General features: G+C 36.6%; 1 protein-coding gene across 8 annotated transcripts in view; it reads right to left on the reverse strand.

Moving 5' to 3' along the window:
* Positions 1-209: 209 nt before the first annotated feature.
* MIGA1 (mitoguardin 1) overlaps positions 210-26,669 on the reverse strand; it is an 89,031-nt gene continuing 62,571 nt past the window's right edge. For 4 of the 8 annotated variants that reach the window (XM_081223855.1, XM_081223852.1, XM_081223853.1 and 1 more), the window contains exons 8-16: positions 26,453-26,553; positions 13,975-14,093; positions 13,630-13,717; positions 12,501-12,587; positions 10,989-11,087; positions 7,886-8,020; positions 6,696-6,749; positions 3,672-3,788; positions 210-1,929 (exon numbers count right to left, since the gene is read on the reverse strand). In XM_081223855.1, coding sequence (XP_081079981.1) covers positions 1,711-1,929; positions 3,672-3,788; positions 6,696-6,749; positions 7,886-8,020; positions 10,989-11,087; positions 12,501-12,587; positions 13,630-13,717; positions 13,975-14,093; positions 26,453-26,553 — 1,019 coding nt within the window. In that variant the 3' untranslated portion in view covers positions 210-1,710. The remainder of the gene's footprint in view (positions 1,930-3,671; positions 3,789-6,695; positions 6,750-7,885; positions 8,021-10,988; positions 11,088-12,500; positions 12,588-13,629; positions 13,718-13,974; positions 14,094-26,452; positions 26,554-26,669) is intronic. The other 4 variants (XM_081223854.1, XM_081223859.1, XM_081223858.1 and 1 more) reach the window with 2 other exon arrangements.

Genomic DNA, 26,669 nt, shown 5'->3' on the forward strand with positions numbered 1-26,669 from the left:
GTGAATCATTCAAGGCCAGTGGTACCTCAACAAGAAACCAAAATACAGGATACAAATTAAAAAGTAAAATATTACATAATGGAATTTTTAGCTTTGATACCTCTAAAGATACTCCTCCATCAACAATAAGAATTATGAAAAGCCAAGTGTTAAATTAAGAATATATGTAATATGTGTAAGAAAAGTCAAGGAACTATATACTCAAAAAATATTAGAGCGATATTTCATATTGTTTAATGTTGTAACCTACACATTATGGAACACAGTACATGCAAACAGCATAAAGGTTCTGAATGTCCTATTTTTTAACTAATATTACATAAATGTGGCACATATATAAACTTAAAACATTAAAAGATTATGCTTCTTTCCCCACTTTTCATTTTCTATTCATTGATCAGAAACTAGGCACTTTAAAAATACATTTAAAAAAAATATATTTTAGATCCTTCTGGATAACTCACTCCTAAAATGAATAAAGCCCACTTTAGGAGCAAAGTCAACAAATCCAATCCATTGTTTTACTCAGACAGCCACTCTAAATAAATGGCATATGATTTACACACAAAATTAATACAACTCTGAAAGTATCTAATATACTCTGAAGAACCTTATTCATGTGAACAACCCACTTGTTCATATATCTATCATAAAGGACAGGAAACATACTTCCATACCATTAAAAAATATTTTGTTCTATATTCGGGGGAAAAACCTTCAAGACCTCCCTAAGATTCAAAGTATCAATGAATAACTTAAAAATATGGTTATAATATGACAAATTCTGTGTGCTAAGTTCTCTGTAGAAACAACTAAAAGCCAGTTTTGCATAAGGAGAAAGAAGAAATGATATTACTGTATCAAGATTAATGCCCTAGGATGTTGGGAGATAGTCTCAAAACTACATGGAAAAATTTCAATTGCCTGTCATAGTTAATAAATGTTACATTTTAAATCACTATTCATTAAAGGGAAATGTTCTAATCTATACCAAGATAAAAGAAACTTCTTCAGTCTCTCTATTGTAACATAGGACCAACTGTAATGTATTTTGGAAACTTCAGTAAATCTAATATAAACTTGTAACTTGTAAACTTCTCAGCGGCAATTCATTTAAATGTTCTGTAATGATACTTGGCTATTACAATTTCTTTGATTCAAATACTTAAGCAAATGCACAAGCAATAACATAAGCAGTATGTATTAAACACCACTACCGCCTAAACTTGATTAAACAACAAATAACTTTACAATTAAAAGTACATTTTCAGGCAAAGTTAACTTTGTTGACACTAGGAGTAATATATTCTTGCATGTGTGGGCCATAAAAGTCTTGGCTAAAGTATATATATTCCAGGTGCAAAGCATAAAAACAAAGCTTTTGAGAATGAAACTGGACATTTCAGACAGCTTCAAGACAATAAATCAATTAACTCCCAAGTACTGGTTTCAATTCAAGCAGTATTTCTGTAAAATATACATTTCACAAAGATTGTTACCTAAAGATTAAAAAAAAGCACTTTGGATACACTACATGGGGATTCAATGACAGAACTTCTGTGTAAGTACAGTACAATCACTCATTCTTTACTAGGTTTTTTTTTCCTCCCTGAGTCCATATCCACCAATTCTGTGTAATATATGTTACAAAATCAATAGTTACCTTAAAATATTTCATAGCACACTGAAATTGTCTGATTTTTATGGTACTTATTGTACTTTGGCTTCTAATAGGCCACTGGGCATAACATGACTGTGACTACTTATACAGCTACTTGTATGCCTCAGTGCATCGGCTCCAAGATAGGCCATTAAAAGTTCAGTGCGGCGAATAAGCAACTGCATGAGGTCTTCAGCCAAAGTCTCTATACTGGAATAGCGCACCTTCTCAAAATCAAAAATGTCTTTGAGAAAGAAAAGAACTTGATTCTGGAAAATGAACACAAAACAAATGGGCACTTATTAGACCAAAATTATATTAAAACTAAATAGTTACTAATATTGTAACAAACATTGAATTAGGGGTCAGTTCCACTACTAATTTCAAATCTCAATAGAAAAGGAACCTTGAACAAGTGATTAAACCTTTTTGGGGAGTCTCATTTTCTTTTTCTGTAAAATAAGGGATAATTACTACTTGTCATTTTTACTACTCAGAGCTGATGTAATGATTTAAAAAAAAAATCTCGGGAGGGTGGGAGGGAGATGCAAGAGGGAGGAGATATGGGGACATATGTTTATGTATAGCTGATGCACTTTGTTATACAGCAGAAACTAACATACCATTGTAAAGCAATTATACTCCAATAAAGATGTTAAAAAAAAAATCTCTGGGAAATGCTGGTAAATACTAAAGCACTGTATAAACCTAAGGAGCTACTATTAGTCCTTTCCCAATAATTGAAGTTTTCATTGTTACCTATGAGCACTGGTACTACTTTAAGACAGAAAAGTAAACTATTTCCAATAATTATAACTTGTAAGTTTCAAATGTTTATTTTTCTGTACCAAAAATGACTTAAGACGTGAAAAATAAAAATAATTTCAGGTCTCAAATCAGTGGAAGATCGTGAAGGATATATCACTTCAGTAACTTAATACTTACGGTGAAACCCATTTTAAGCAACTTGTATACTACTAAGTAAGTCTCAGGTTGTTATGCCATGGTGGAAAACAAAGTAATTCCAAAGAACAAAAAAACAGGAATATTTAATTTCTATCCTACAGAAATCAACTGTTAAGAAGTCCTAAGAAGGCACAGTTCATAGATTTCATTGGATTTTATATCTGGAAGGGTCACTGGCAATCAACCTGTATGGTCCCCTCATTTTATGAAGAGAAGGAGGACAAAGCATGATTTGCCCACAATTAATGAGTGCTCATTAATGGCATACTTAATTCCCAGTCCAAACTTTTCCCTCTAAACACATACCTTACACTTGAGAGGTCAAGTAAATTAATCAAAAATTGAGTTTTCAATGACAGTAAAATAAAAAATGTCCTAAACCATTTACATAAATGCTACATTAATGGCACATAAACAAAATAATTTAATTTTTTAAGTGAAGGGTATAGAGAAACATCCAAAGTTTCAAACATCAAAAACTTTAAAATTCATAGTTGATTATGTTTACTCTTATTTGCTCCTTGAAACTCAACCTAAATTCAGGACTATTAAATAGTGAGACTTTTCTTGGCACTGTGCCAGGTAGAAATTTCTGCAACTTGTGTTTTGGTAAATTTAAACTGCTGACTTTGGAATACAATTTTAAACTCCCACCTTACGTCTCATAGCTGGGATTTTATCATTCACATTATCTTTAACTAGAACTTATTTCTAAATTGCCACATGTGCAATAAAGACAGATATCATTTGTTTTACAGATTTCAGAAGTGTCCAGGCATGCAGAACTGTCTATAGCAATTTGTTTAACATTGTAACACATATGAGAACATGTACACATTACAGAAGGAACTGATAAGGTGAATGGACTTGTTGAATCTTCTCCAGGATAAAACATCAAATCTATGTAATACTGTTTAACTGACATGGGTGACTTTTATAATCTTACATTTAAATAACATTCTTCTACAAAACCAAAACCAAACGGAATAAAACTTTATCCGTTTTTCAGTTTAGAGAAAAGAAATGATTCAATGACTGAACATACCTTAAAGAAGCAACATAAATCATAGAGAGAATTTCTAGGACCCAAAAAACCCCAGGCTAGGACAGGGCTGATGTGCTCACAAATGGCATAAAAATGGGCAAAAAATCCATCTGGGATCTGTTACGAAGTAAAGGAGAATCAAGTTATTTTAACCTTCTTGCATTTGCTTGCTATCCATCATATGACCAGCTCTTTTTGAGGACAGACGAAGGGTAAATGATAAGCTAGCCTAATAAGACAGTTAATACACTTAACAAGTAACTGTTAGAGTCACAGAATGCTTTAAGTAGATTTCATATCCTAGCCAACAGTCTCAATTTGCTGAAAACATTATTTCTTAAAGGCATTTTTACCTCATAAAAAAGCAATCACAGTGCTGTAACCAAGCAATAACAAGAATGTTACAATGTTCCATAGCAGTATAATTTTTAGGATGAATGAGACTACCATGGTTTTAGCTAGTTCAGTAGAATTTAAGAAATTCTACTCAATCACTTAATTAGATTATCTGAAAAAAGACTAAAATGAATTTTTAATTGATTAAGCACAAAAATATGCTTACTAGAATCCTAACTTTTAGTTAAGGAACCAGATATTATTGAAGCATTTAATTATGCAATGCACCTTCTTGTGAAATAGTAATACATACAGTTGTGATTTAGGAAACTCTCTAAGTTTATTAATAACTTTCTAAATTTCCTTTGTTAAATAACATCCTGTGAGATTTTGTCATAGCATCTACTGGGGATAAGTATGCCTTAAGATCCTGTCTCTTGGAGGAGTTATCTTCTATTTTACAGGCTCCAAGACATCTTTTAAACCTCAAATTAAAAATATATTATAACAGCAGTTACCATTTAATGAGTACCCACTATATACCAGATAATATGCTAGGTTCTATTTAATTTAATAAAACGTTCCTGAAAAATTAGGTCATGTTAATATCATTTTAATATGTAAAAAGTGAGACTTCAGAGGGGTTAAAAAACCTATCCTGGGCTTCCCTCGTGACGCAGTGGTTGAGAGTCCGCCTGCCGATGCAGGGGATGCGGGTTCGTGCCCCGGTCCGAGAGGATCCCACATGCCGCGGAGCGGCTGGGCCTGTGAGCCATGGTCACTGGGCCTGCGCGTCCGGAGCCTGTGCTCCGCAACGGGAGAGGCCACAACAGTGAGAGTCCCGCGTACCAGGAACACACACACACACAAAAAAACCTATCCTAACTCACATACAGCTAGTTAGTAAAGGCCAAAAAGTTATCATGGATACACGGACTGTAGTCTAAGGGATGTTCTGCATATATTAAAATTCTAAATCCCATACTTATATTAACTATACATATTAACTATAATAGGAATTCAGACAGGTAAGAAGTTAGCATAGGCTGAAGTAGAAGAGTCATGCTTCACCAAGGAATAACGTGAACTGAAACAGTAGGTAAGATTTATTTAAGTAGACAGGATAGAGTATGACATTCCAGGATAGGAAATAGTTCCCCAAGACGTAAGATATATAGCTATCTGCGGATACAGGAAAAATATTAGTCCAAGGCATGAGATTTATACTAAGAAAGAAATACGGTTAGGTATATTGATAATAATATTACTATCATTATTATTATGGAAACTACTACTTATTACACTCTTTTTTATATTTACTCTTAATTTTTTTTTTTTTTTTTGCGATACGCGGGCCTCTCACTGCTGTGGCCTCTCCCGTTGCGGAGCACAGGCTCCGGACGCGCAGGCCCGGAGGCCATGGCCCATGGGCCCAGCAGCTCCGCGGCATGTGGGATCCTCCCGGACCGGGGCACGAACCCGTGTCCCCTGCATTGGCAGGCGGACTCTCAACCACTGCGCCACCAGGGAAGCCCTACTCTTAATTTTATGTTTTATCTCATTTCATCTTTACAGCGGCTCTATGAGGTAGGTATTAACTTCATTTTGCAAACAGGAAAACTGAAGGTCAGCTGAAAGTAACTTGCCTATGATCATAACAGCTAGTGCGAAAATCAAACCTAAGTCTACAAGTCTGTTCCCCAGCCCTAAACCAGTGCTTCTCAGATGTTAGAGTTTCTAATCATTTGGGGAGCTTGCTTAAAACACAGGATCTTTAGAGTCATTTTTTATACAATTTTTAAAGGTTACATTCCATTTACAGTTATTACAAAATACTGGCTATATTCCCCATGTTGTACAATACAACCCTGTACAACATCTTTGAAACAAGAATTACACAAATATATGGTTTCCAGAATTATTTTTAACAAGCACCTTCTGCAGATGCTGTGAGAACTATGTTCCAGAAACCCTGCACTTGGCAATACGATCTCAAAGGTATAAGGCTCAGACTTAGAAATATGGACATGACAAAATATTGTAGGTCAGTGGGCAAATGATAATAAAATAATAATAACCTACAGGTGCATAATGCGCTGTGTCAAGCACTGTTCTAAGACACTACATTTAATCCTCAAAAAAACCCATGAGGTAGAAACTATGGTCTTCTTTAGAGATGGGAAAACTAAGGCATAGAGAGGTCAAGACTTGCCTGAGGTCATAGCTAGTAGGTGGCATCTGAACTCAGGCAGCCTCACCCCAGAGTCCATCCTCCTTTACCACAGGAGTGTATGTGACAGCAGTGTGTGGTGGGTGAGATAGCCTGGAGGGTGTGGAGCGTGCGAGCAGGATACGACTTTAAGATGTTTTATGGTAGGCGCTCTCAGTTGAATAAAGCAGCTAATCAATCATCATTTCTCAACTGGATTACATGAAGTGGAATCCACTATGCTAAACAATTTTTTTAATCTTAAAATATCATTAAGTGAAAAAACAAAAAAAAAAGTCTATTAGCGCTGTTTGCAACTTCAAAAACAGAGAAGGCAACCCAGTGCCAAGAGATCACTCATCTAGCTTGAGGGACAGTGCTTATGAGCTGCCATCCCCCGCTGAGAACTGACTCACAAGTTTCTTTGACAGGAGCTTCAAATTACTTTACAAAGAACCCCAAGACATAATGAATTTTACCTTCATCTGTTGCCTTTTCTGTTTCAACACTGACCAACAACTTGAAGCCACAGCCTAAACATATACAGAGGAGAAAAAGCAAGATTTAAATTTATAACTATATAAACTTTCCATTTAGAAAAGAGTGACTTTTATTAGAAATTCAAAGGTTAAAGATCTAAAATATTTAAAACATTAACTAAAAAGAAATAGTCCATGTTCCTTCTATTGTTTGTAAATATCAGTGAAAAGATGTTTATAAATTTTAAAATTAAATACAAAGCCACTAAAAGAAAAAGGGTGGACTCTGGTGACAAGGAACTTGGTAATTATAGTTCAAGTAATATTTTTTTCTTCAAGAATAGTAGTGCTGGAAATAGCTGTGAGTTGAGCCAACAGTCTTATTCAAATAAAGAACTAAGAAACAAAACCATAATGACAGGGACAAAAATACCCAAGTGGATCCTGAAGGAATCTGACCCTACTCTGGCATGACCCCACTTCGATCAACGTCACTGTCCCAAATCAGTTACAGAAATGGAGACATGTATCTTTTATGGTTAAAACATACTTTGAAGGAAAAGTATTATAATATATATATCTTTTTCCTCCAAAAATACATATGTCGTCTTTTCACTGAAATTGCTATATTTGTTTAGTCATAAAGCCATTTCAGTTACAGATAATTTTTTGTTAGGTCTGAGCTAGTTTGAAACCCAAGTGTTTTTTGAGATCTGAAGAAATACTGGGTCCTCCAGGTCAAGGCAGGGACTGACAGAAGAGCCAAAAGGAAAATTTCATCTTCAGATGTTACATATCATGCACATCTGATCCCAATATCAAAGGATGAGCTCAGTTTCCATAACAGTCGTTCTACAGGCAGACACATATATATAAATCTTATTCATCTTCCTATTTTTTAAAAAATATTTATTTATTTGGCTGCACTGGGTCTTAGTTGTAGCATGCGGGATCTTTTAGTTGCGGCATGAGAACTCTTAGTTGCAGCACGCGGGATCTTTTAGTTGCGGCATGAGAACTCTTAGTTGCAGCATGCAGGATCTAGTTCCCTGACCAGGGATTGAACCTGGGCCCCCTGCATTGGGAGTGCGTTGTCTTAACTGCTGAACCACCAGGGAAGTCCCCATCTTCCCAATTCTGACTAATTTTCATCAAATTTAAATGATTGAGAAAGGTAAACCACCACTTACGGTTTCTTTGAAGGAGGAGTTTAGCCAGCGATTATTTACTACATTCTGTATGGATGTGGGTGGGTTTTCTAAATCTTCAAAGGAATCCATTAATATAAAATCCAAAACAACATCATAAAAATTTAGATTTTTCACCTGCATTAGATTATAAGTTAAAACAGAAATTATTACTACATAGAGCTGAAATGAAGTCTGAGCCAGGGCTTCATATTGATACATTACAACAGCAGTACATTTTTAGTTGAATCAGATTATATCTCTGACAAAAACAGAGGAAGAAGAGAGACAACTATGAGAACAACTCACCACCAGAAATTATAATTCACATGATAGCTGTTCCCTCCTAGATCCTATCAGGTGAAATTAATCTCTTCCTCCACTCTATTCTAGGAGTCCTTTGTTCATGCTTTTATTGGGTTGGCCAGAAAGTTTGTTTGGGTTTTTCCATAAGATGTTAAGGAAAAATCCGAATGAACTTTTTGGCCCACCGAATATTATGGTATCCACAATGCTCATTCTGTTGTCATTTAGTTACTGGTATATCTGCCTGTCTTCCCCACCACATCATGAACCTCTCACTCTTTCATTCATTCATGCAAATTGTATTGTACTACATGCTGTACCAGGTGCTGAGACTTCTACAGTAAGCAAACTATATGCTTAGAGGTTAGTGGGGAAAAGACAGCAATAAATAATTCTACAAATACACAATTAAAACTGTGATAAGCACAGTAAAGGAAAAAGTACACGGTACTATGAAAGCTTATGATGGAGCTTCTAATCTAGACTGGATGTCAGTGAGGGCTTTTTTCAAGGAGTGAGGCAAGCCAAGTACATGAAATACCTTGTCAAAGACTTGAAGGTAACAAAGAACACAGTGATGTTGAGCCAAAGAGTATCACTGAAAGTGTGTCGCAGCTCTCTACAGCACGGAGGCGAGTGCCTAAAGACAGGAGGAGGGGCCAGCTCCTGCACAGTTTATGGCCCATGTTAATGACTTTGGATTTTATCCTCACAGTATTTTGGGGGGTAGTGGTGGAGGGGAGATGGATGATCAGATGTTCCTTTTTAATCTTTGGTACCTCATGAATCTATTTCACTTTTTTTCCAGTTTCAGTGAGACATAATTGACATATAGCACTGTAAGAGTTTAAGGTGTACAGTATAATCATTTGACTCACATACATCATGAAATGATGACCACAGTAAGTTTAGTGAACACCATCATCTCACAGAGATACAACACGAAAGAATTAGAAAAAAAAAATTGTTTTCCTTGTGATGAGAACTCAGGATTTACTCTCTTAATGACTTTCATATTTATACAGCAGTGTTCATTATCTTTAATGTGTTGTACATTACATCCGTAGTACTTATTTATCTTATAAGTGGAAGTTTGTACTTTTTGACCACCTTCATCCAATTCCCCTTCCCCTGACCCCCTGCCTATGGTAGCCACAAATCTGATCTCCTTTTCTATGATTATGTTTGTTTGTTTGTTTTTGAAGTATAATTGACCTACACTATGTTAGTTCCTGGTATACAACACAGTGATTCAATGTTTCCATGCATTTCAAAATCATCAACATGATTAGTCTAGGTATTACATAGTTACCGACTATATTCCCCACACAGTACATTTCATACCTGTGACTCACTTATTTTATACCTGAAAGTTTGTACCTCTTAAATCTCCCTCACCTATTTCTTCACCTCCCTCCATCCCCCTCCCATCTGGCAATTACCTGTCTGTATCTATGACTCTATTTCTGTTTAGTTAAGTTTGTTCATTTGTTTTGTTTTTTAGATTCCACATGTGAGTGAAATCATACAGTATTTGTCTTTCTCTGCCTGACTTATTTCACTTAGCATAATACCCTCTAGGTCCATCCATGTTGTCACAAATGAGAAGATTTCATTTTTTTTTATGGCTGAGTAATATTCATATTTGTATTGTTCAAGACCGTTTTGGCAGAAATGTGGAGAGCAGAACAGAGAGGAGGAAGAGTGAATGCAAGGAGGGGAGGAGCAGGCAAGAAATTCGGGAATGCAAAACCCTGGGGTAGTCCAGGGAAAAACAACAGTTACTCAGACTACCACAGGGCCAGCAGCAACAGAGAAAAGTTGCAGAAACTGAAAGATATATAGGTGTTAAACTGACAAAACTTAGAGATGAATATGATAAAGTAGGCGAGGACCAGTGACGTGTAAAGGATGAGTCCCAGGTTTTGGGCCTGCGCAAGTGAATGGATGGAATTCCTTCACTGAGTGAGGGAACACCAGAGAAGGAAAGATTGTGCCTCCGTGTTTCTGCACCTACTCTTTTCTCTGCCTAGAAAGCCTTTTAGCCCCTTGCAAACTCATTCTTTTAGCTTCCATAACAACAAAATATTCCAGGCTCATCATGTGCTTTCTCTAACCCAGTGCAGAAATCAGCCATTTTTCCAAGAAGTCCTAGTTCCTCTTAGCGGAGAGTGGTACTTAGAAGTTAAAATCTGTGTGCTACAAATAATTTCTTTTGAGGTGTTTCTGCTCCCAGACCCTCTCAGTGAATAGAGCTAGGAAGTTTATGTGTGTTTATGTATATGCAAACCTTTCTATTTATTTCCCTATCTATCTATATCTATCTATCTATCTATATTGTAAACTATGAATTCACACTGACAGCTCCAATTCCAATCCTAGCTTTTTTATACCTCCCTTCTCTGACAGTGAGCTATCTGGCTCTGATCATTCTTAATATATTTGTTTGTTTGATCCTGTGTATGCAGCCAATTCCCTGGCCCCACTGAGCTGCCACTGTCCTACCTGAAACCATCCTTGCACAGGCTACCATTACCACCCTGCTGGGGCCTGCTCATTGACTTCTGGATGGAAGAGAGGGAGAGAAGGAATGAAGGGCTTCCTAAAAAATAGTATTTTCACCTGCTGCCTCGATGTATAAAGACTGTGGTTGTTCTTGTTTCTGACTCTGTCGTAGCCACCGTCACACAATTGGTTTTACTGTCATTTAACAAGGACGAGGAAACAGTGGCCTCAAATTATGTAAACATTATGAGTAAATAACTAAGGGGGACAACTATTATAAAAAATTTGAACTTACTCCTCTAGCAGCAAGTTCCATTTCAGTACTATCCCAGTGATCAGTCTGCTCTAAAAAATAGATCATTTCATCAAAAACTTCTTCAAACTTCTTCGGATTCTGTAGAAGAAAACACACTTTAATCCTAAGCCCGACTTTATAACAAGGCTCAAGCCTACAAAGTAAATAAGTTACTCTTCAAATAAGTTTGTTAGATCTTCATTCTATTAGGTAACTGAATTAAAACGCACTTTCAAGGGATGCCATATTCACTTGATTTAATATTTTGTTAGTCCAACATTTTGCAGAAGCCAAGAGTAAGAATGTAAGTAAAATGTTATAAGCAAACTGCTTACTACTCAAATATGTGTGCTTATTTAGGTCAGTCCTTAAGATGAAAACTCGGTTACAGCAGATACTATGCGATGCTTTCGATGCAGTTCTATTCCTTTTGGAGGAACTCTAGTTCAAATCAGTGGGTTTATCTGCCTTGGGAAGGCCAAGAAAAGCAACATAAGATTTACACTGGGTTTATTGTCTTTTTAGTGGTAGCAACTTGATAGGCAGAACAAGCTATTGTGTTGTTTTAATTTTAACTTCTTTGACTATAATGCTATGGAACTTTTTCATAAAATCATTAAACATTCTGTTTCTTGTTAAAAAAAAAGATTTACATTGGAATTGCAAGTAGTTAATATCACCCTAAATTTATGTTGTATTTTTTAAAAATTTGCTTTCCCATTTATCATTTATTTAATCATTGTAAGAACTCTCTGAAATAGGGTACCATAAATAAAATTCTATTCTACAAATGAGGAAACTGAGGTTCAAAGGGACGGGGTCTGAAAACCAGGTGTTCAAAGGGCTCAGAGGAAGTCTGGTTTTTGTTTTTTCCCTCATCATCTGGACACAACCTCCATAAAGGAAAGTGGTTCCTCATAGTCTTCATAAAGTTCTTGCCATTGCTTCTGCCTCTGTCAGTCCCATGAAGATGAGTAAGAGGCAGCTCAATTTGTATTTCCAGATTTCTGAGATCTATACTACTTCCTGGAACCTTCTTACTGAACAGGATTGAGGGACGTAAGAGAAGAGGTATTATAAATAAAAATAGTGGTGGCTGTAGTAGCAGATCTAATGATAATTCTTACCATGATAGTCACAAGTTTTATGGCTAATTGAGAATAATTTATCAACTTGATCAAAACAGTGTGAACCTTATACAAAGAAAATAAATGAACCCAAGTAGAAATCAATGCTCTTTGGGTTACTTATTTATTTATTTTTTGGCCATGCCACGTGGCATGAGGGATCTTAGTTCCCCAACCAGGGATCAAACCCATGGCCCCTGCAGTGGTAGTGTGGATTCTTCACCACTGGACTGCCAGGGAAGTCCCTGGGGTTATTTATTTTCAATATGTGAACCTTTGTAACTATCTACAAAAACATTTTCTTCTATTAAAAGTTTAATGCATCTTAATCTTCAGCTCAACTGAAATAACAACAATAAAAAACCTGCCAACAAAACAAGTTTACCTTTCGTGCTTTTACAATTAACGCTGATAAAATTTTCCTCCCACTTTCAGCAAGGAATATCCTGTTGGCTGTTTCTGAAAGAATTACCTGAAAAATATCCATCCCCAAACAAAGAAAAAAGAGACCTATAATTAATTTGAATGGACATTTGACTTTATAGAGTATCTATGCATAAATAACTCAAATACAGTCAATACATGGTATGTGACTCTATTTCAGCAGGCAGACCACAGAAAAGGTCCTAAGTTACTAAAATATAAATAGCTCTTGAGGGCTTCCGTGGTGGCGCAGTGGTTAAGAATCTGCCTGCCAATGCAGGGGACACGGGTTTAAGCCCTGGTCCGGGAAGTTCCCACATGCCGCAGAGCAACTAGGCCCAAGCGCCACAGCTTACTAAGCCTGCGCTCTAGAGCCCGCGAGCCACAACTACAGAAGCCCATGCACCTAGAGCCCATACTTCACAACAAGAGAAGCCACTGCAGTGGGAAGCCTGCGCACCGCAAAGAAGAGTAGCCCCTACTCGCCGCAACTAGAGAAAGCCCGCGCACAGCAACGAAGACCCAACGCAGCCAAAAATAAATAAATAAATAAATAAAACAAATAAAAATTTTTAAAAAATACTTAAAAAAATAGCTCTTGAACATATAATAGAAAAGATTAAAGGGAGATAAATATGAATTTAAATTCTGTTCAATTTCATATTGGAAAATCCAAAATAAATATTATACAACTCCAAAACATAGAAAAATAAAGATAATTTTGTTGTTAAATGACCTTATTTCATTTTAGGAAATCGATGATTTCACATCTGATTCAAATAAAAACATTCTAGAACACATACTAATTGATAGTAAGAAAAAGGATCTATATTTTAAGCAGCAATTTATACACACACATCTTTAGCATCAAAATATTCTATTCTGACAAAATGTGGTAGACCAGGAAGTTATAGCAGAGGATGACAAATGGAGACAAATGAAGGGAAACAGCAGGCAGGGAAAATAAACTTAGCAGACTTTTTATTTGCCAATAGGAATAAGGATAATAAGAGCAAAGGGCTGTCCTGTTTATATGCAGCTGGACTCTATGGCATGAGGGTGGGGATGAGTGGCTGGGTGAAGTCACTTACTGTTAAAAAAAATACCTGAAAAGCCTGTCGAATACAGTGAAGTTTGGCAAGAAAATCACTGTCTCCTAGGCACTCCAACATTTCAGTTCTAAGTAATAAACAGGGGAGACAACTGTTAAAGTGCATTTAAGATCAAGCCTACTACAGATTTGGACTCGAACAAGGCTTAACCTCGGGACCTTAATAAAAAAAACACATGTCTTTTCAGTACTGACAAAACATGTAAAAATAATTCTTTTTGAGCCTAAAAACATATTTTCCCCTATTCTAATAATTATTCTTAACAAATATCAGACAAACATAGCAATAGCATCTTAATATTTTTTATAAGCATAAGCAAGATACCTAAGCACTCTTGAGTAAATTTTTCCTTCTTCAACTAAATGCATGGCCTCTTCGTAAAAAGGGCAGTGGCAAAGAGATTCCAGACTGTAGATATGCTGTACTTCTTTGTGTTCTGCAAGCTAAGAATACAGTGGGTTAAAACAGACTACACTGATACGAGAAGAAAAATTATAAAAAATAGAAAATAGGATCTTGCTAATATTAAAATATACTCAATTTTATTAAAATGTGAAAATAATTCAGTAAGATTTTACAGCTAGTAAAGATCTGAATTCATTTTATTTCAAAATTCAGTTGTTAAAAAAGAGTAAAACTTTATAACAAGCTTAGTTAATTCTGAATCCAACTACAGTTCACTAACAAGAAAAACCGATGATGAAGCCTTGAAAAAAAAGAGAATTTTATCATCCAAAGAATGCTTAAAAGTATTATAACTCATGATTGTAAATGAAGTAAAGTTTTCTATAAAAACACTGTAATAATCTCAATTTGGCTAATTCTAGGGAATTTTTTTTTATATGTAGCTTCGACTAACCTTTGTATAACTGAAGAATAGTCATGTACATATGGCTAGCATAAAAACTCTACAAATGAAATTCCAGCCTTCTGATAGTTCATTAAAAAACAACAAATTTGTTGTACAGCAGAAACTAACACAACATTGTAAAGCAATTATACTCCAATAAAGATGCGAAAAAAAAGAAAATGATGACAAAAAAGAAAAAACACTGCAAACACTACAGAGTTGCCAGCTAAGCAGGAAAACTCTGGAGTGATTTTATTTTTCAATACCAGGTGATCCATTTAAATGGGACGCTGTAGAGGTTTTTTGTTTGTTTTTAATAACAGCTTTACTGAGAGATAATTCACATACCATAAAATTCACCTATTTAAGTGTACAATTCAGTGGCTTTTTAGTATATTCACTGGGTTGTACAATCAGCACCACGTTCTAATTTCAGAATATTTTTACTATGCCAACAAGAAACCCTCTGTCCATCAGCAGTCGCTCCCCATGCCCCTTTCTCTCTAGGCCCTGGAAACCAATAATCTTTCAGTGTCTATGGAATTTCCCACTCTGGAAACTTCACATAAATTGAATCAAGTAATATGCAGCATTCTGTGTTTGGCTTTTTTCACATAGCATAATGTTTCCAAGGTTCATCTATAACGCAGCATATATCAGTACTTCATTCTTTTTTATGGCTGAATTGTAGGGATATACCACATTTTGTTTATCCTTTCCTCAACTGATAGACTTGTGGGTTGTTCCCACTTTTGATAAACATGAATAAGAAAGACTGCTTTGAACATTTATGTACAAGTCTTTTATGTTTTCAATTCCCTTGAGTATATACCTAAAAATGGAAGTGTCAGATGGTAACTCTATGTTTAACTTTTTGAGGAAACTGTTTTGCAAAGTGGCTGCACCATTTTCCATTCCCACTAGCAATGTATGATGATTTAAATCTTTTCACACCTCTGCCAACAATTGTTATTGTCCATCTTTTTTTATTATAGCCACTCTAGTGGGCGTGAAGTGGTTTAAATTTCTCTAATGACTAATGATGTGGAACATCTTTTATCTCCTTATTGGCCCTTGTATATCTTCTTTGGAAAAATGTCTGTTCAAATACTTGGCCCATTTTTAAATTGGGGTATTTGTCTATTTATTGTTGGGTTGTAACAGTTCTTTATATATTCTGGATATAAGACCTTTGTCAGATACATGATTTTCAAATATTTTCTCCCATTCTACTGTCTTTTCACTTTCTTGGTGTCCTTTAAAACACAAAAGTTTCTACTTTTGATAAATGCAAATTAATTGTTTGTTTTCTTTTGTCCGCCTTAACTTTTTCTTTTGTGCAGAGCATCAAGGTTGGCCAGAGGTGAGAGGTTAGGGACTTCTAAGGTCTTTCCTGGACACATGCATAGCCCTGCACATGCTTATGGCCATCTAGATTCTCAGAAATACACTGGAGCTTTTCAAAGCTCCCTATAAACATCTCATTGCCCAATTTTTTCTTTTAAAAATTGGGCAATGAGGCAGCTCCAGTGTTAAACAATTACCACTGATATTTTTCAACAAAGGCTCTAGGGATAGAAATTTTGCACAGAGCAAGCTCTAAGTCAGGTCAAATAAAGACAAGTCCTAAGAATGGAGCTATGCAAGGAGCTGCCATACAAGCCAAATAGTGACGATTCTCTAGTGATGGGACTTTTGGGAAGCTCCAAAGCCATTAAGTTTCTTCCAGTGGCTGCTGAGCCCCTGATTTTCAGTTACCATAGTTAGTTATGAAGCTGTTGGTTTTCAAGACTCCTGTGGAGAGAGGGCTAGAAATAGAACAAGTTAAAATTTTACAAAGTTTACTGTTCTCATGGAGGTTCAGCTATTTTCCTTGAATAAATCCTCCTTGAATTTTTACAAATGTTTAATTTTCAGAGTTCTGAAAATTTTGATTTTTGACAATTTTTGCCAGTGTTTCCATTGTTTCTGTGGAGGAGATCTTTGGAAGTTTTTGCTCTACTATCCCAGAAGTGTTTCTCCATGCTGTAGTTCTGGCACTTCATATGCACCCATGCTGGGCTAAATGCTTTAACTTGATTATCTCATTTCTTTACAACCACTCATAAAGTAGGTACTATTACTATCCACCTTTTATAGGTAAAGAAACAGAGATTTAGATTAGCAGGAACTTGCCCCAAGGCCCACTACTAAATGGTAGAACTTAAAACCAGGCATTCATTCCAGAGCTTATATGTACTTTTAAATATCAGACTATACGTACTCTCCTATCAGCCTTATCCAAAAATCCAAAGGAGAATAAGTTTACACATCAGCATTATTTAGGACAGTATATATATATATGTCTATTAGTCCAGAGGCAAAAAAAAAAAAAGTAAACAAAATGACAATACCTGCCATTATATACTGTCTGCTTTAAGTAATATTTCCCGCATGTTTTAAGGAAGATATATTATGCTAAAGGCAAAGTGTATTTGAGGTTAAAAAAAGGCTAACAGTTTAAAAAATTAGAGTGGAAATTCTTTAGATATTAAATAATTTAAAGTTTTGTACCACTGTCAAAACAAATAGGATCTATGTACACCTACCAGCAGAGAAAAATTCTAAGGAGGAAACTGGGGCTCCAATTAAACTCTCTACATAAAATAATTTATACTAATAAGAAGTGAACTAATCCAACAATGAGGGATTCCAAGATCAAGTCTTGATTTTTTAGTCTATCTTGTTTATTTGTTGGTTTGGCTGAGGTGACCGTTTAAGTCTCTTAAAACAAGCCTGCAGCTGTGAAAATACATCATATTGAAGATTTGACACTGGCTAACATTATCATCAATTCTTCATAAGAGACAATGACAACTCAGAAACAATAATTTAAATAATGTCTTAAGGGCTTCCCTGGTGGTGCAGCGGATAAGAATCCGCCTGCCAATGCAGGGGGCACGGGTTCGATCCCTGTTCCAGGAAGATCCCACATGCTGCGGAGCAACTAAGTCTGTGCGTCACAACTACTGAGCCTGCACTCTGGAGCCCATGAGCCACAACCACTGAGCCCACGTGCTGCAACTACTGAAGCCCACACACCTAGAGCCCGTGCTCCACAACAAGAGAAGCCACCGCAACGAGAAGTCTGCGCACCACAACGAAGAGTTGCCCCGCTCGCCACAACTAAAGAAAGCCCGCGCACAGCAGCAAGACCCAACGCAGCCAAAAACGTAAAAATAAAATTAAATCTTAAAAAAAAAGTCTTAAGTTTTTTAAAGCAAAAAGCAAATCACTAAGATGATGGCTTTAATTCTAATTTTAGCATGTATCTTAGAGGAAGAATTTTTTTGACAAAATTCCCAAAAACTTTTTAAAAGGTTTCAGAAAAAGATTAACATTTTACTAGAGCTGTTACTTCAGAAGCAGTCAGAAACACAGTTTAATCCCTGCAAAACATGCAATTTACCATGAAAAAGGGTTCTTTTTCTTTGCTGGCTGAAACTTGAAACGTCCTTTATTTCTAAATTATTTAACATCCCAAATTACTTCCCCCTTGCCCTCCATGAGATGCAAGAGGGACTATGTCTTATCCTCTTTGACAAGCAATGACTTTGCTGAATGTGAAGTAGTATTTTTAAAAGCCTTAATATTTTTTAAAGCCTCTGAACAACCATGAAAGAAATGTCCAAAGTTCCCAAACTATTATAAGCTGGGGCATAAATAGGCTAAGTTCAATTTTAATACGGACTATTTTTTACATTTACATTTTCCTTTCAAAATAATCACGTAAAATTACAAATAGGACTTACAGTTAAAGAAAGCGGGCTGATTGTATCTCCTATGTCACTAATAGAAAAGAAATAAAAAAGGAAATAAACCCACAATAACCACCTTCTAAAATGGCCCTCATAATGATTCTCTCTTCCTGGTACTTCATGCCTCATCCCATGTTGAAGAGGGCTGACCTGTGTAACCAATAACATATAGAAATAATGGAGTGTGATTTCTGAGGCTAGAACATAACAGTCACTGCTTCTGTCTCACTCTCTCTTGGGGAAGCCAGGTGCCACGTTGTGAACAGGCTCCAGCAGTCTTATTGAAAAGTCCATAAAACCGTAAAAACTTAGGTTTTCTACCAACAGGGAGCACCGACATGCCATTCATGTAAGTGATCTTGGGGCAGATTCTCCAGCTCCAGTTAACCTTCAGATGACTGTAGCCCCAGCCAACATACTTGACTACAACTTCACAAAAGACCTCAAGCCAGAACCATTTCCAAATTCTTGACCCTCAGAACAATGAGATAACAAATATTTGCTATTGTTATTATTGTATGGGAAATAACTGGGGGAGTGGGCAGGCGTCCAGTCTCAGAATTTCTGGAATCACTTCTTTGTGCTGGCAACCTCGGTGACCTTGAGCATGCTGAACTCGCAGTCTTGATCAGGGGCCAGTCTCCCCCACTGTGACAATGTCACCAATCTGGATGCCCCTGAAGCAGGGGGACAGGTCCATGGACATATTCTTATGTATTTCTGGATGTAGTGGAGGTAGTCTCAGCGGACAACAATAGTCCTCTGCATCTTCATCTTGGTCACCACACCAGATAGGATCTGCCCTCAGATGGAGACATTACCAATAAAGGGACATTTCTTGTCAATGTAGGTGCCCTCGATGGCCTTCCGGCTGCCTTGAAGCCCAGGCCAATGTTCTTGTATTGTGGGAGCTTCTCCTCGACACTTTCTCCAAGCAGGACCCTCTTTTTATTTTGAAAGATGGTATCTGCTGCCTTTGGTAGGGAGGCTCAGTCCAGGAGTCACTCCTTATCTAATATATGTGGCGTCACAATTAAATACCAAAACGATGGGCTCCTTAGATTAGCCCTAGGATTTAGTTCTCACAGGACTAACCCTAAGGCCCAAGAGCTCCAGAAAACCACCCCATAAGACTTGGATTTTAAGAAGGTGACTCCTAAAATGCTTGTGCCTCTATTAAACTCCAAGTGTGGAACCCCCAGGACTTAGAAGGCTCTAATCTAGATTAACACAAAGACACATGCCCTCTACTTGATTTAATCCCTAGGAAATTGAGGACTCTGGCAATTAACTCCCAAACTGGGGCATGTGGTCCACTTTTTAGCACACACTTCTGAGACCCAGGACAGGACCTACAGCCTTGGCACCAGCCCCCAGCCCACACCTGAATTCTACTGGTTTTAGGACATTAAATTGTGGGTAATTTATTACATAGCAACAGATAACTAATATAACAGTGGAAATAATACTAAGAGCAAAAGGAAGACACACAGATTTCCAAACACTGGAAAGCAAATGGAAGTGTGTGGACAGATGAAAGAGATGAGGAAGCCATAGTCCAGAGTAAGTTCAAGAGGGGATACAGTCAAAGAGGAGACATTTGCTAAGCAGAGCCTCAAAGAGAACCAGGCTCACAGTGAGCAGGTATGAGGGCAGGACTGAAGAAGAGGGATTGAAAATAGTAGTTTAAATGACAGTCTGTCCGAACAACTGTAGTTGTCCTATATCTTATTCTACTCTCTGCCCCAGAAAAAAAGAATTTGCAACCAGAGAACATTTCTCTTTAAAAATTACTTGAACGGGGGCCTCCCTGGTGGCGCAGTGGTTAAGAACCTGCCTGCCAACGCAGGGGACACAGGTTCGAGCTCTGGTCTGGGAAGATGCCGCGGGGCAACTAAGCCCATGCGCAACAATTTCTGAGCCTGTGCTCTAGTGCCCGCGAGCTACAAGTACTGAGCCCAAGTGCCACAACTACTGAAGCCCACATGCCTAGAGCCCGTGTCCGCAACAAGAGAAGCTACCGCAGTGAGAAGCCCGCGCACCGCAACGAAGATTAGCTCCCGCTCACTGCAACTAGAGAAAGCCCTCGAGTAGCAACGAAGACCCAATGCAGCCAAAAATAAATAAATAAAATAAACTTATTAAAAAAAAAATTACTTGAACGGAAACTCCCTGGCAGTCCAGTGGTTAGGACTCCATGCTTTCACTGCCAAGGGCCTGGGTTCAATCCCTGGTCAGGGAACTAAGATCTCACAAGCTGCGTGGTGCAGCCAAAAAACAAACAAACAAAAATTACTTGAACTACCTGGGGAAAGTAAGTATGCTAGGGTGAGTGATGGGTCCCCCAGAGTAAGGCCCTCTTCATTCTGCACCCAGGTGTGCCCTGACTATTAGGCTCTTTACAGACCATTCATCCTAAAGAAAAGCCTGCCAATCAGCAACCTCAAAGAAGTCAACTGAGCCCAGTTATCCTTCCTGTTCACCTATTCAAGGAAGAAACAAACAGAAAACAATGCTCTAAACCTCCACAATCTACCTAAGGAAATCAGTTCAGTCACCAGCTAAGCTTTCAAATTTAAAAGGAAAACCACTGGCACAAGAATGAAAGCCCAAGATAAAAGAGACAAATTGACCCCAGAGGAAGTAAGATAATTCTGGATTGCTAAAAACAAGTGCTATCAAGTCAGAGAGGTACAGCAAAAGCTTTCCAAGCTTCCTTTTAGACTATGAGTATAGGTATCTGAATTATAAGAAATAAAATTTTTTCTCTTTAAAGAGCACCCTAAAATTTATATATTAAACATGCACACAGTGCAGAGTGGTAATTCTAAGAAAAACTAAATTCACAGCTAAAAACGCTCTCTCTGCAATATTAGTTTCTACCTATCAAATGACCATCTCTTTAACAGATGGGAGAGTTAGGAGAGTACTCAATGCAGTCGTACCCTAACATTAAAAAGACTTTTCAGAACTTGAAAATTAAGCTAAGTGAAAGAACATCAAACACAAAAGATCATACATTGTGTGATTCTATTTGTATGAAATGTCCAGGATAGGCAAATTCATAGAAACAGAAGGTATAGGAGTAAGTGCCAGTGGTGATTAGGCAGAGAAAAGGGAGCGATGACCAATAGGGAGGAGTTTCTTTTGGGGGTGATAAAAATGTTCTAGAATTACAAAGTTTGCACACCTCTGAATATACTAAAAAACACTGAATTGTATACTTTAAAACAGTGAATTTTATAGTATGTGAATTATATCTCAATAAAGCTATTATTTAAAAAAAAGACTTTTCAGAGAAAAAGGGCTCTGGTTCCAAACCAATGTTTGGCAAAGCTTATACAGGAAAATTTTGTTCATCACTTTCACAAATGATGACCAACCTTAGAGAAAAGCCTATGCCAGGACTTGTTCTAATCTAAATAGGTGAAAACTCTTTCTGATAATTCTGAATAAAGCTTTCAAATGATCACACTGTTTAACTTCATAAGGAGTTCTGGTCTTATTTTCTTAATAACTTTCTGCATTAAGCAGTTTTTCTTAAGTGCTTGGCATACAGTAAATGCTATTAAAAACAATTTAACAAACATTTCTTAGTACGCAATTTATCTTGGAACATTCACATTCTGAGATCATACATTTATACCCTAGAAGCATTCCTAGGGTTTCTCAGATAGTGAGCCCTTCTTGTGGTATTCATGCATTTTGTTTTCCATAAGATTTTTTTTAGTTTATCGAAGTTTTGTTAACTTAAACCACAAATTTAAAGTGACTACAATGAATACTTGGCAAAATATTTTTTAAGGTTGCATATTATAAAGAAACTTTAGAGCAATTTGCTCTAAAGGTATATTGTTCTTCACAGTGGGAAAAATGCAAAGTGACTTGCAATTCTCTTTACAAACCATTTAGGACATAAGTGTCTACAGCAAGAAAGATAAAAAGCATTTGACAAAATAAAACATCCTTTTATGATTAAAATTCTCAACAAATTGGCATAGAAGGAATGCACCTCAACATAATAAAGGCCACATATGACAAGCCCACAGCTAACGTCATATTCAACAGTGAAAGGTCGAAAACTCTTTCTCTAAGATCAGGAACAAGACAAGGGTGCCCACTCTCACCAATCCTATTTAACATAGCACTGTTAAGTTCTAGCCAGAGCAATTAGGCAAGAGACACAAAGAAAAGACATTCAAATCAGAAAGAAGTAAAATTGCCTCTGTTTTTACATGATATGATCTTATACACAGAAAGATCCTAAATACTTCACCAAAAAACTATTAGAACTAATAAACAAATTCAGTAAAGTTGCAGGATACAAAAATCAATATACAAAAATCAGTTCCATTTCTATGCCCTAAAACAAACTATCAAAAAGAGAAAATAAGAAAAGCCCATTTACAATAGCATCAAAAAAGTAAAACACTTAGGAATAAATTTAACCGAGGAAATGAAAAATCTGTAGAGTGAAAACTATAATATTTTGATGAAGAAACTGAAGAAGACATGAATAAATGAAAAGATACTCATGTTCATGGATCAGAAGAATATTGTTAAAATGTCCATACTACCTAGAGCCATTAGAGATTCATGGCAATCCCTACCAAAATTCCAATCGAATTTTCCACAGAAACAGAAAAAAAAAATCCTAAAATTTGTGTGGAACCACAAAAGACTCCAACTAGCCAGAGCAATCCTAAGAAAGAACAAAACTGAAGGTATTTTACTTCCTGATTTCATACAATAATACAAAGCTGAAGTAATCACACAGTATCATACTAGTACAAAAATAGACATAGACCAATGGAACAGAACCAAGAGCCCAGAAATAACCCTTGCATATAAAGTCAACCAATATTTGACAAAGGGGCCAAGAATATTCAGTGGGGAAAGGACTCTTCAATAAATGGTAGCGGGAAAACTGAATAACCACATGCAGAAAGACACTGGAATCCTATTTTACACCACTCACAAAAATTAACTCAAAATGAATTAAAGACATAAACATAAGACCTGAAACCATAAAACTCCTAAAAAAAAAATAGGGAGAAAAAGCTCCTTGACATTTGTCTTGACAACAGTTTTTTGGATATGACACCCAAAGCACAAGCAACAAGGCAAAAATAAACAAGTGGGATTAAATTAAACTAAAACGCTTCTGTACAGAAAAAGAAACAATCAACAAAATGAAAAGGCAACCTACAGAATGGGAAAAAATATTTGCAAACCATCTATCTGATAAGGGGTTAATATTCAGAGGGCCTGAATAGACATTTTTCCAAAGAAGACACAAATGGCCAACAGGTACATTAAAAGGTGTTAAACATCACTAATCATTAGGGAAATGCAAATCAAAACTATAATGAAACATCACCTCAAACAGAATAGCTATCAGCAAAAAGACAAGAGATAACAAATGCTGGCGAGGATGTGGAGAAAAGGAAACCCTGGTGCATGGTTGGTAGAAATGTAAACTGGTACAGCTACTATGGAAAACAATATGGATGTTCCTGAAAAAATTAAAAATATAATTCAGCAATCCTACTTCTTTTCTGGGTATATACCAAAAAATATAATTCAGGGCTTCCCTGGTAGTGTAGTGGTTAAGAATCCGCCTGCCAATGCAGGTGACATGGGTTTGAGCCCTGGTCCGGGAAGATCCCACATGCTGCAGAGCAACTAAGCCTGTGCACCACAACTACTGAGCCTGTGCTCTAGAGCCCACGAGCCACAACTACTGAGCCTGCATGCCACAACTACTAAAGCCCGTGCGCCTAGAGCCTGTGCTCCGCAACAAGAGAAGCCACTGCAATGAGAAGCCCAAGCACCTCAACAAAGAGTAGCCCCCACTCGCCGCAACCACAGAAAAGCCCGCATGCAGCAATGAAGACCCAATGCAGCCAAAAATAAAATTAAATAAATAAAATAAAATAAAATAATTTTAAAAATATATATGTATATAATTCAGCAATCCTACTGCTTTTTGGGTATATATCAAAAAAAAATGAAATCACTATCTTGAGATATCTACATTCCCATGTTCACTGCAGCACTATTCACAATAGCCAAGAAATGGAAACAAGTCAAGCGTCCATCAATGGATGAATGGATAGAGAAGATGTGGTATACATATATTTATATATATTCAATGGAATATTATTCATCCATGAGAAAGAAAGAAATCCTGCCATTTGCAACAATATGTATGGGGCAGGGCCTTGAAGGCATTATGTTACGTGAAGTCAGACAGAGAAAGACAAATACAGTTCACCCTTCAACAATGTGGTGGTTAGGGGCGCTGACCCCCCATGTGGTTGGAAATAGTCATCCCTTGGTTTCCTCAAAGGACTGGTTCCAGGACCTGCCTCAGACACCAAAATCCTCAGATGCTCAAGTCCTATTGTTGGCCCTTAGTATTCGCAGGTTCACATCCTCGGATTCCACCAACTGCAGATAATGCAGTATGTATTTATTGAAAAAAACCCACGTATAAATGCACCTACACAGTTCAAACCTATGCAGTTCCAGGGTCAACTGTACTGTATGGTATCACGTACATGTGGGATCTAAAAAAGCCAAACTCATAGAAACAGAGATTTGGAATGGTGAGTGCCAGAAACTGGGGGTGGGAAAAATGGGGAGATGCTGGTCGAAGGGTACAAACGTCCAGTCAGAAGATGAATAAGTTCTGGGGATCTAATGTACAGCATGGTGACCCCAGTTAACAATACTACATTATATGCTTGAAAGTTACTAAGAGAGTAGATCTTAAACGTTCCCACCACAAAGAAAAAAAGGTAATCATGTGAGGTGCTGGAGGTGTTAACTAACCTCACTGTGTTCATTATTCCACAATATATGTGTATCAAATCATCACTTTGTACAGCTTAAACTTACACAAAGTTATATGTCAACTATATCTCAATAAAGCTAGAAAAAACAGAAAGATAACCCTGTCTATATAGAATAGTAAAAAGAAGAGGAAATAGCTTCTTCACAAAACAAGTAGATATGTTCTGTGTGTTGCAAACTTACAAGTATAAAAATGTAAGGAAAAAGATGAACAATTCAGGAGATGATACTGTAAGCAATAGCTAAAATATACATATACAGAAAAATCTTGAGACGATGAAAGATTATGGTCAGTACAGCTTTAAAAAAGGCAGAATCAAGGTTTAGGGTACAGGGTGTTGGAACACTTAAAGCTTTCCACACTAGAGCTTGAATTCACACATCAATTACAGCTGTGTGATACTATCGATATGAAAAAGGACAGCATTAGTATCCAAAATCTACCATAAAAATGAAATAATTCTAAGACAAAATTGGCCATATGTGATTTTTTAAAGCTGTTTCAAGTAGAAAAAGATGACCACTTTGCAATCTTCTCTTTGGATAAAAAATTTAAATCTCAGTGGAAAACAAATTACCCATAAATCTGTAATTCAGTGATCACCACTCCTTACACATTAGTGTATTTATATCTAGTCTTCTTTTCCTCAGCCTAAATACTTACATAATATACCACATACATGCTTTTCTTTGTTACAAAATTATAAGCATACTCTCTCTATAAAAGCTACATACTACTGTTTTCGCTTAACATATGTTCCCATGTCATTAAAAATTATTGGAAACATGTTTATGGCAATATAATACTTCAAATTATGGATGTTCCATAATTTGGCATTAGACTGTTTTCAGGTTTTCATTATTATTAAAAATGCTACAGTGAATATTTTTATATATAAATCTTTGAATCCGATCATTTCCTTGGAGAAAATATCTAGAGGTATGATCTCTCAGCTAAAGAATCTGAATATGTTTAAGACACTTGATATAAGGTTAATTGCTTTCCATTGAGACACTTATATGCCTCACCCATAATCCACAGTATATGAAAGTGCTTATCTAAAGTTTGTGTTTACATGTCTACCTCTCTAAAGAGACTCTAAGCTCCTGTGGGAACTTATATTCATGGTATATTCATCTGTGTATCCCAGTATCTTATCATCTTTGTATCTCTGTATCTATCTACAGAGTTGATACTAAATAAATGGCTACTGAACTGAATTACAGCACAATGGCAAAACTGTATTCTTCACCTAAAAAGAATAAGAAATCCTCATTAGGAACATACATGTCCTACCTCTGCTGCTGAAGCAAAAGAATCGGTTGATGTGACACTCAAGGTGTCTCTCAGGCCAAAGTCATCCATATTCCCCTTCATGGTGATATCTGTATCTTTATCTTAAAAGAAAAGGTGAAAAGTTCATAAATTGACATTCCTTGTCATTGCCATATTTCATATTCTATGGTTGTTCTTTTTCTTTTTTTGTTTAAACATCAGTCTTTATGTAGAATTC

Source organism: Mesoplodon bidens (genome assembly GCF_964165515.1).
Source record: "Mesoplodon bidens genome assembly, chromosome: 2".
Lineage (NCBI taxonomy): Eukaryota > Metazoa > Chordata > Mammalia > Artiodactyla > Ziphiidae > Mesoplodon > Mesoplodon bidens.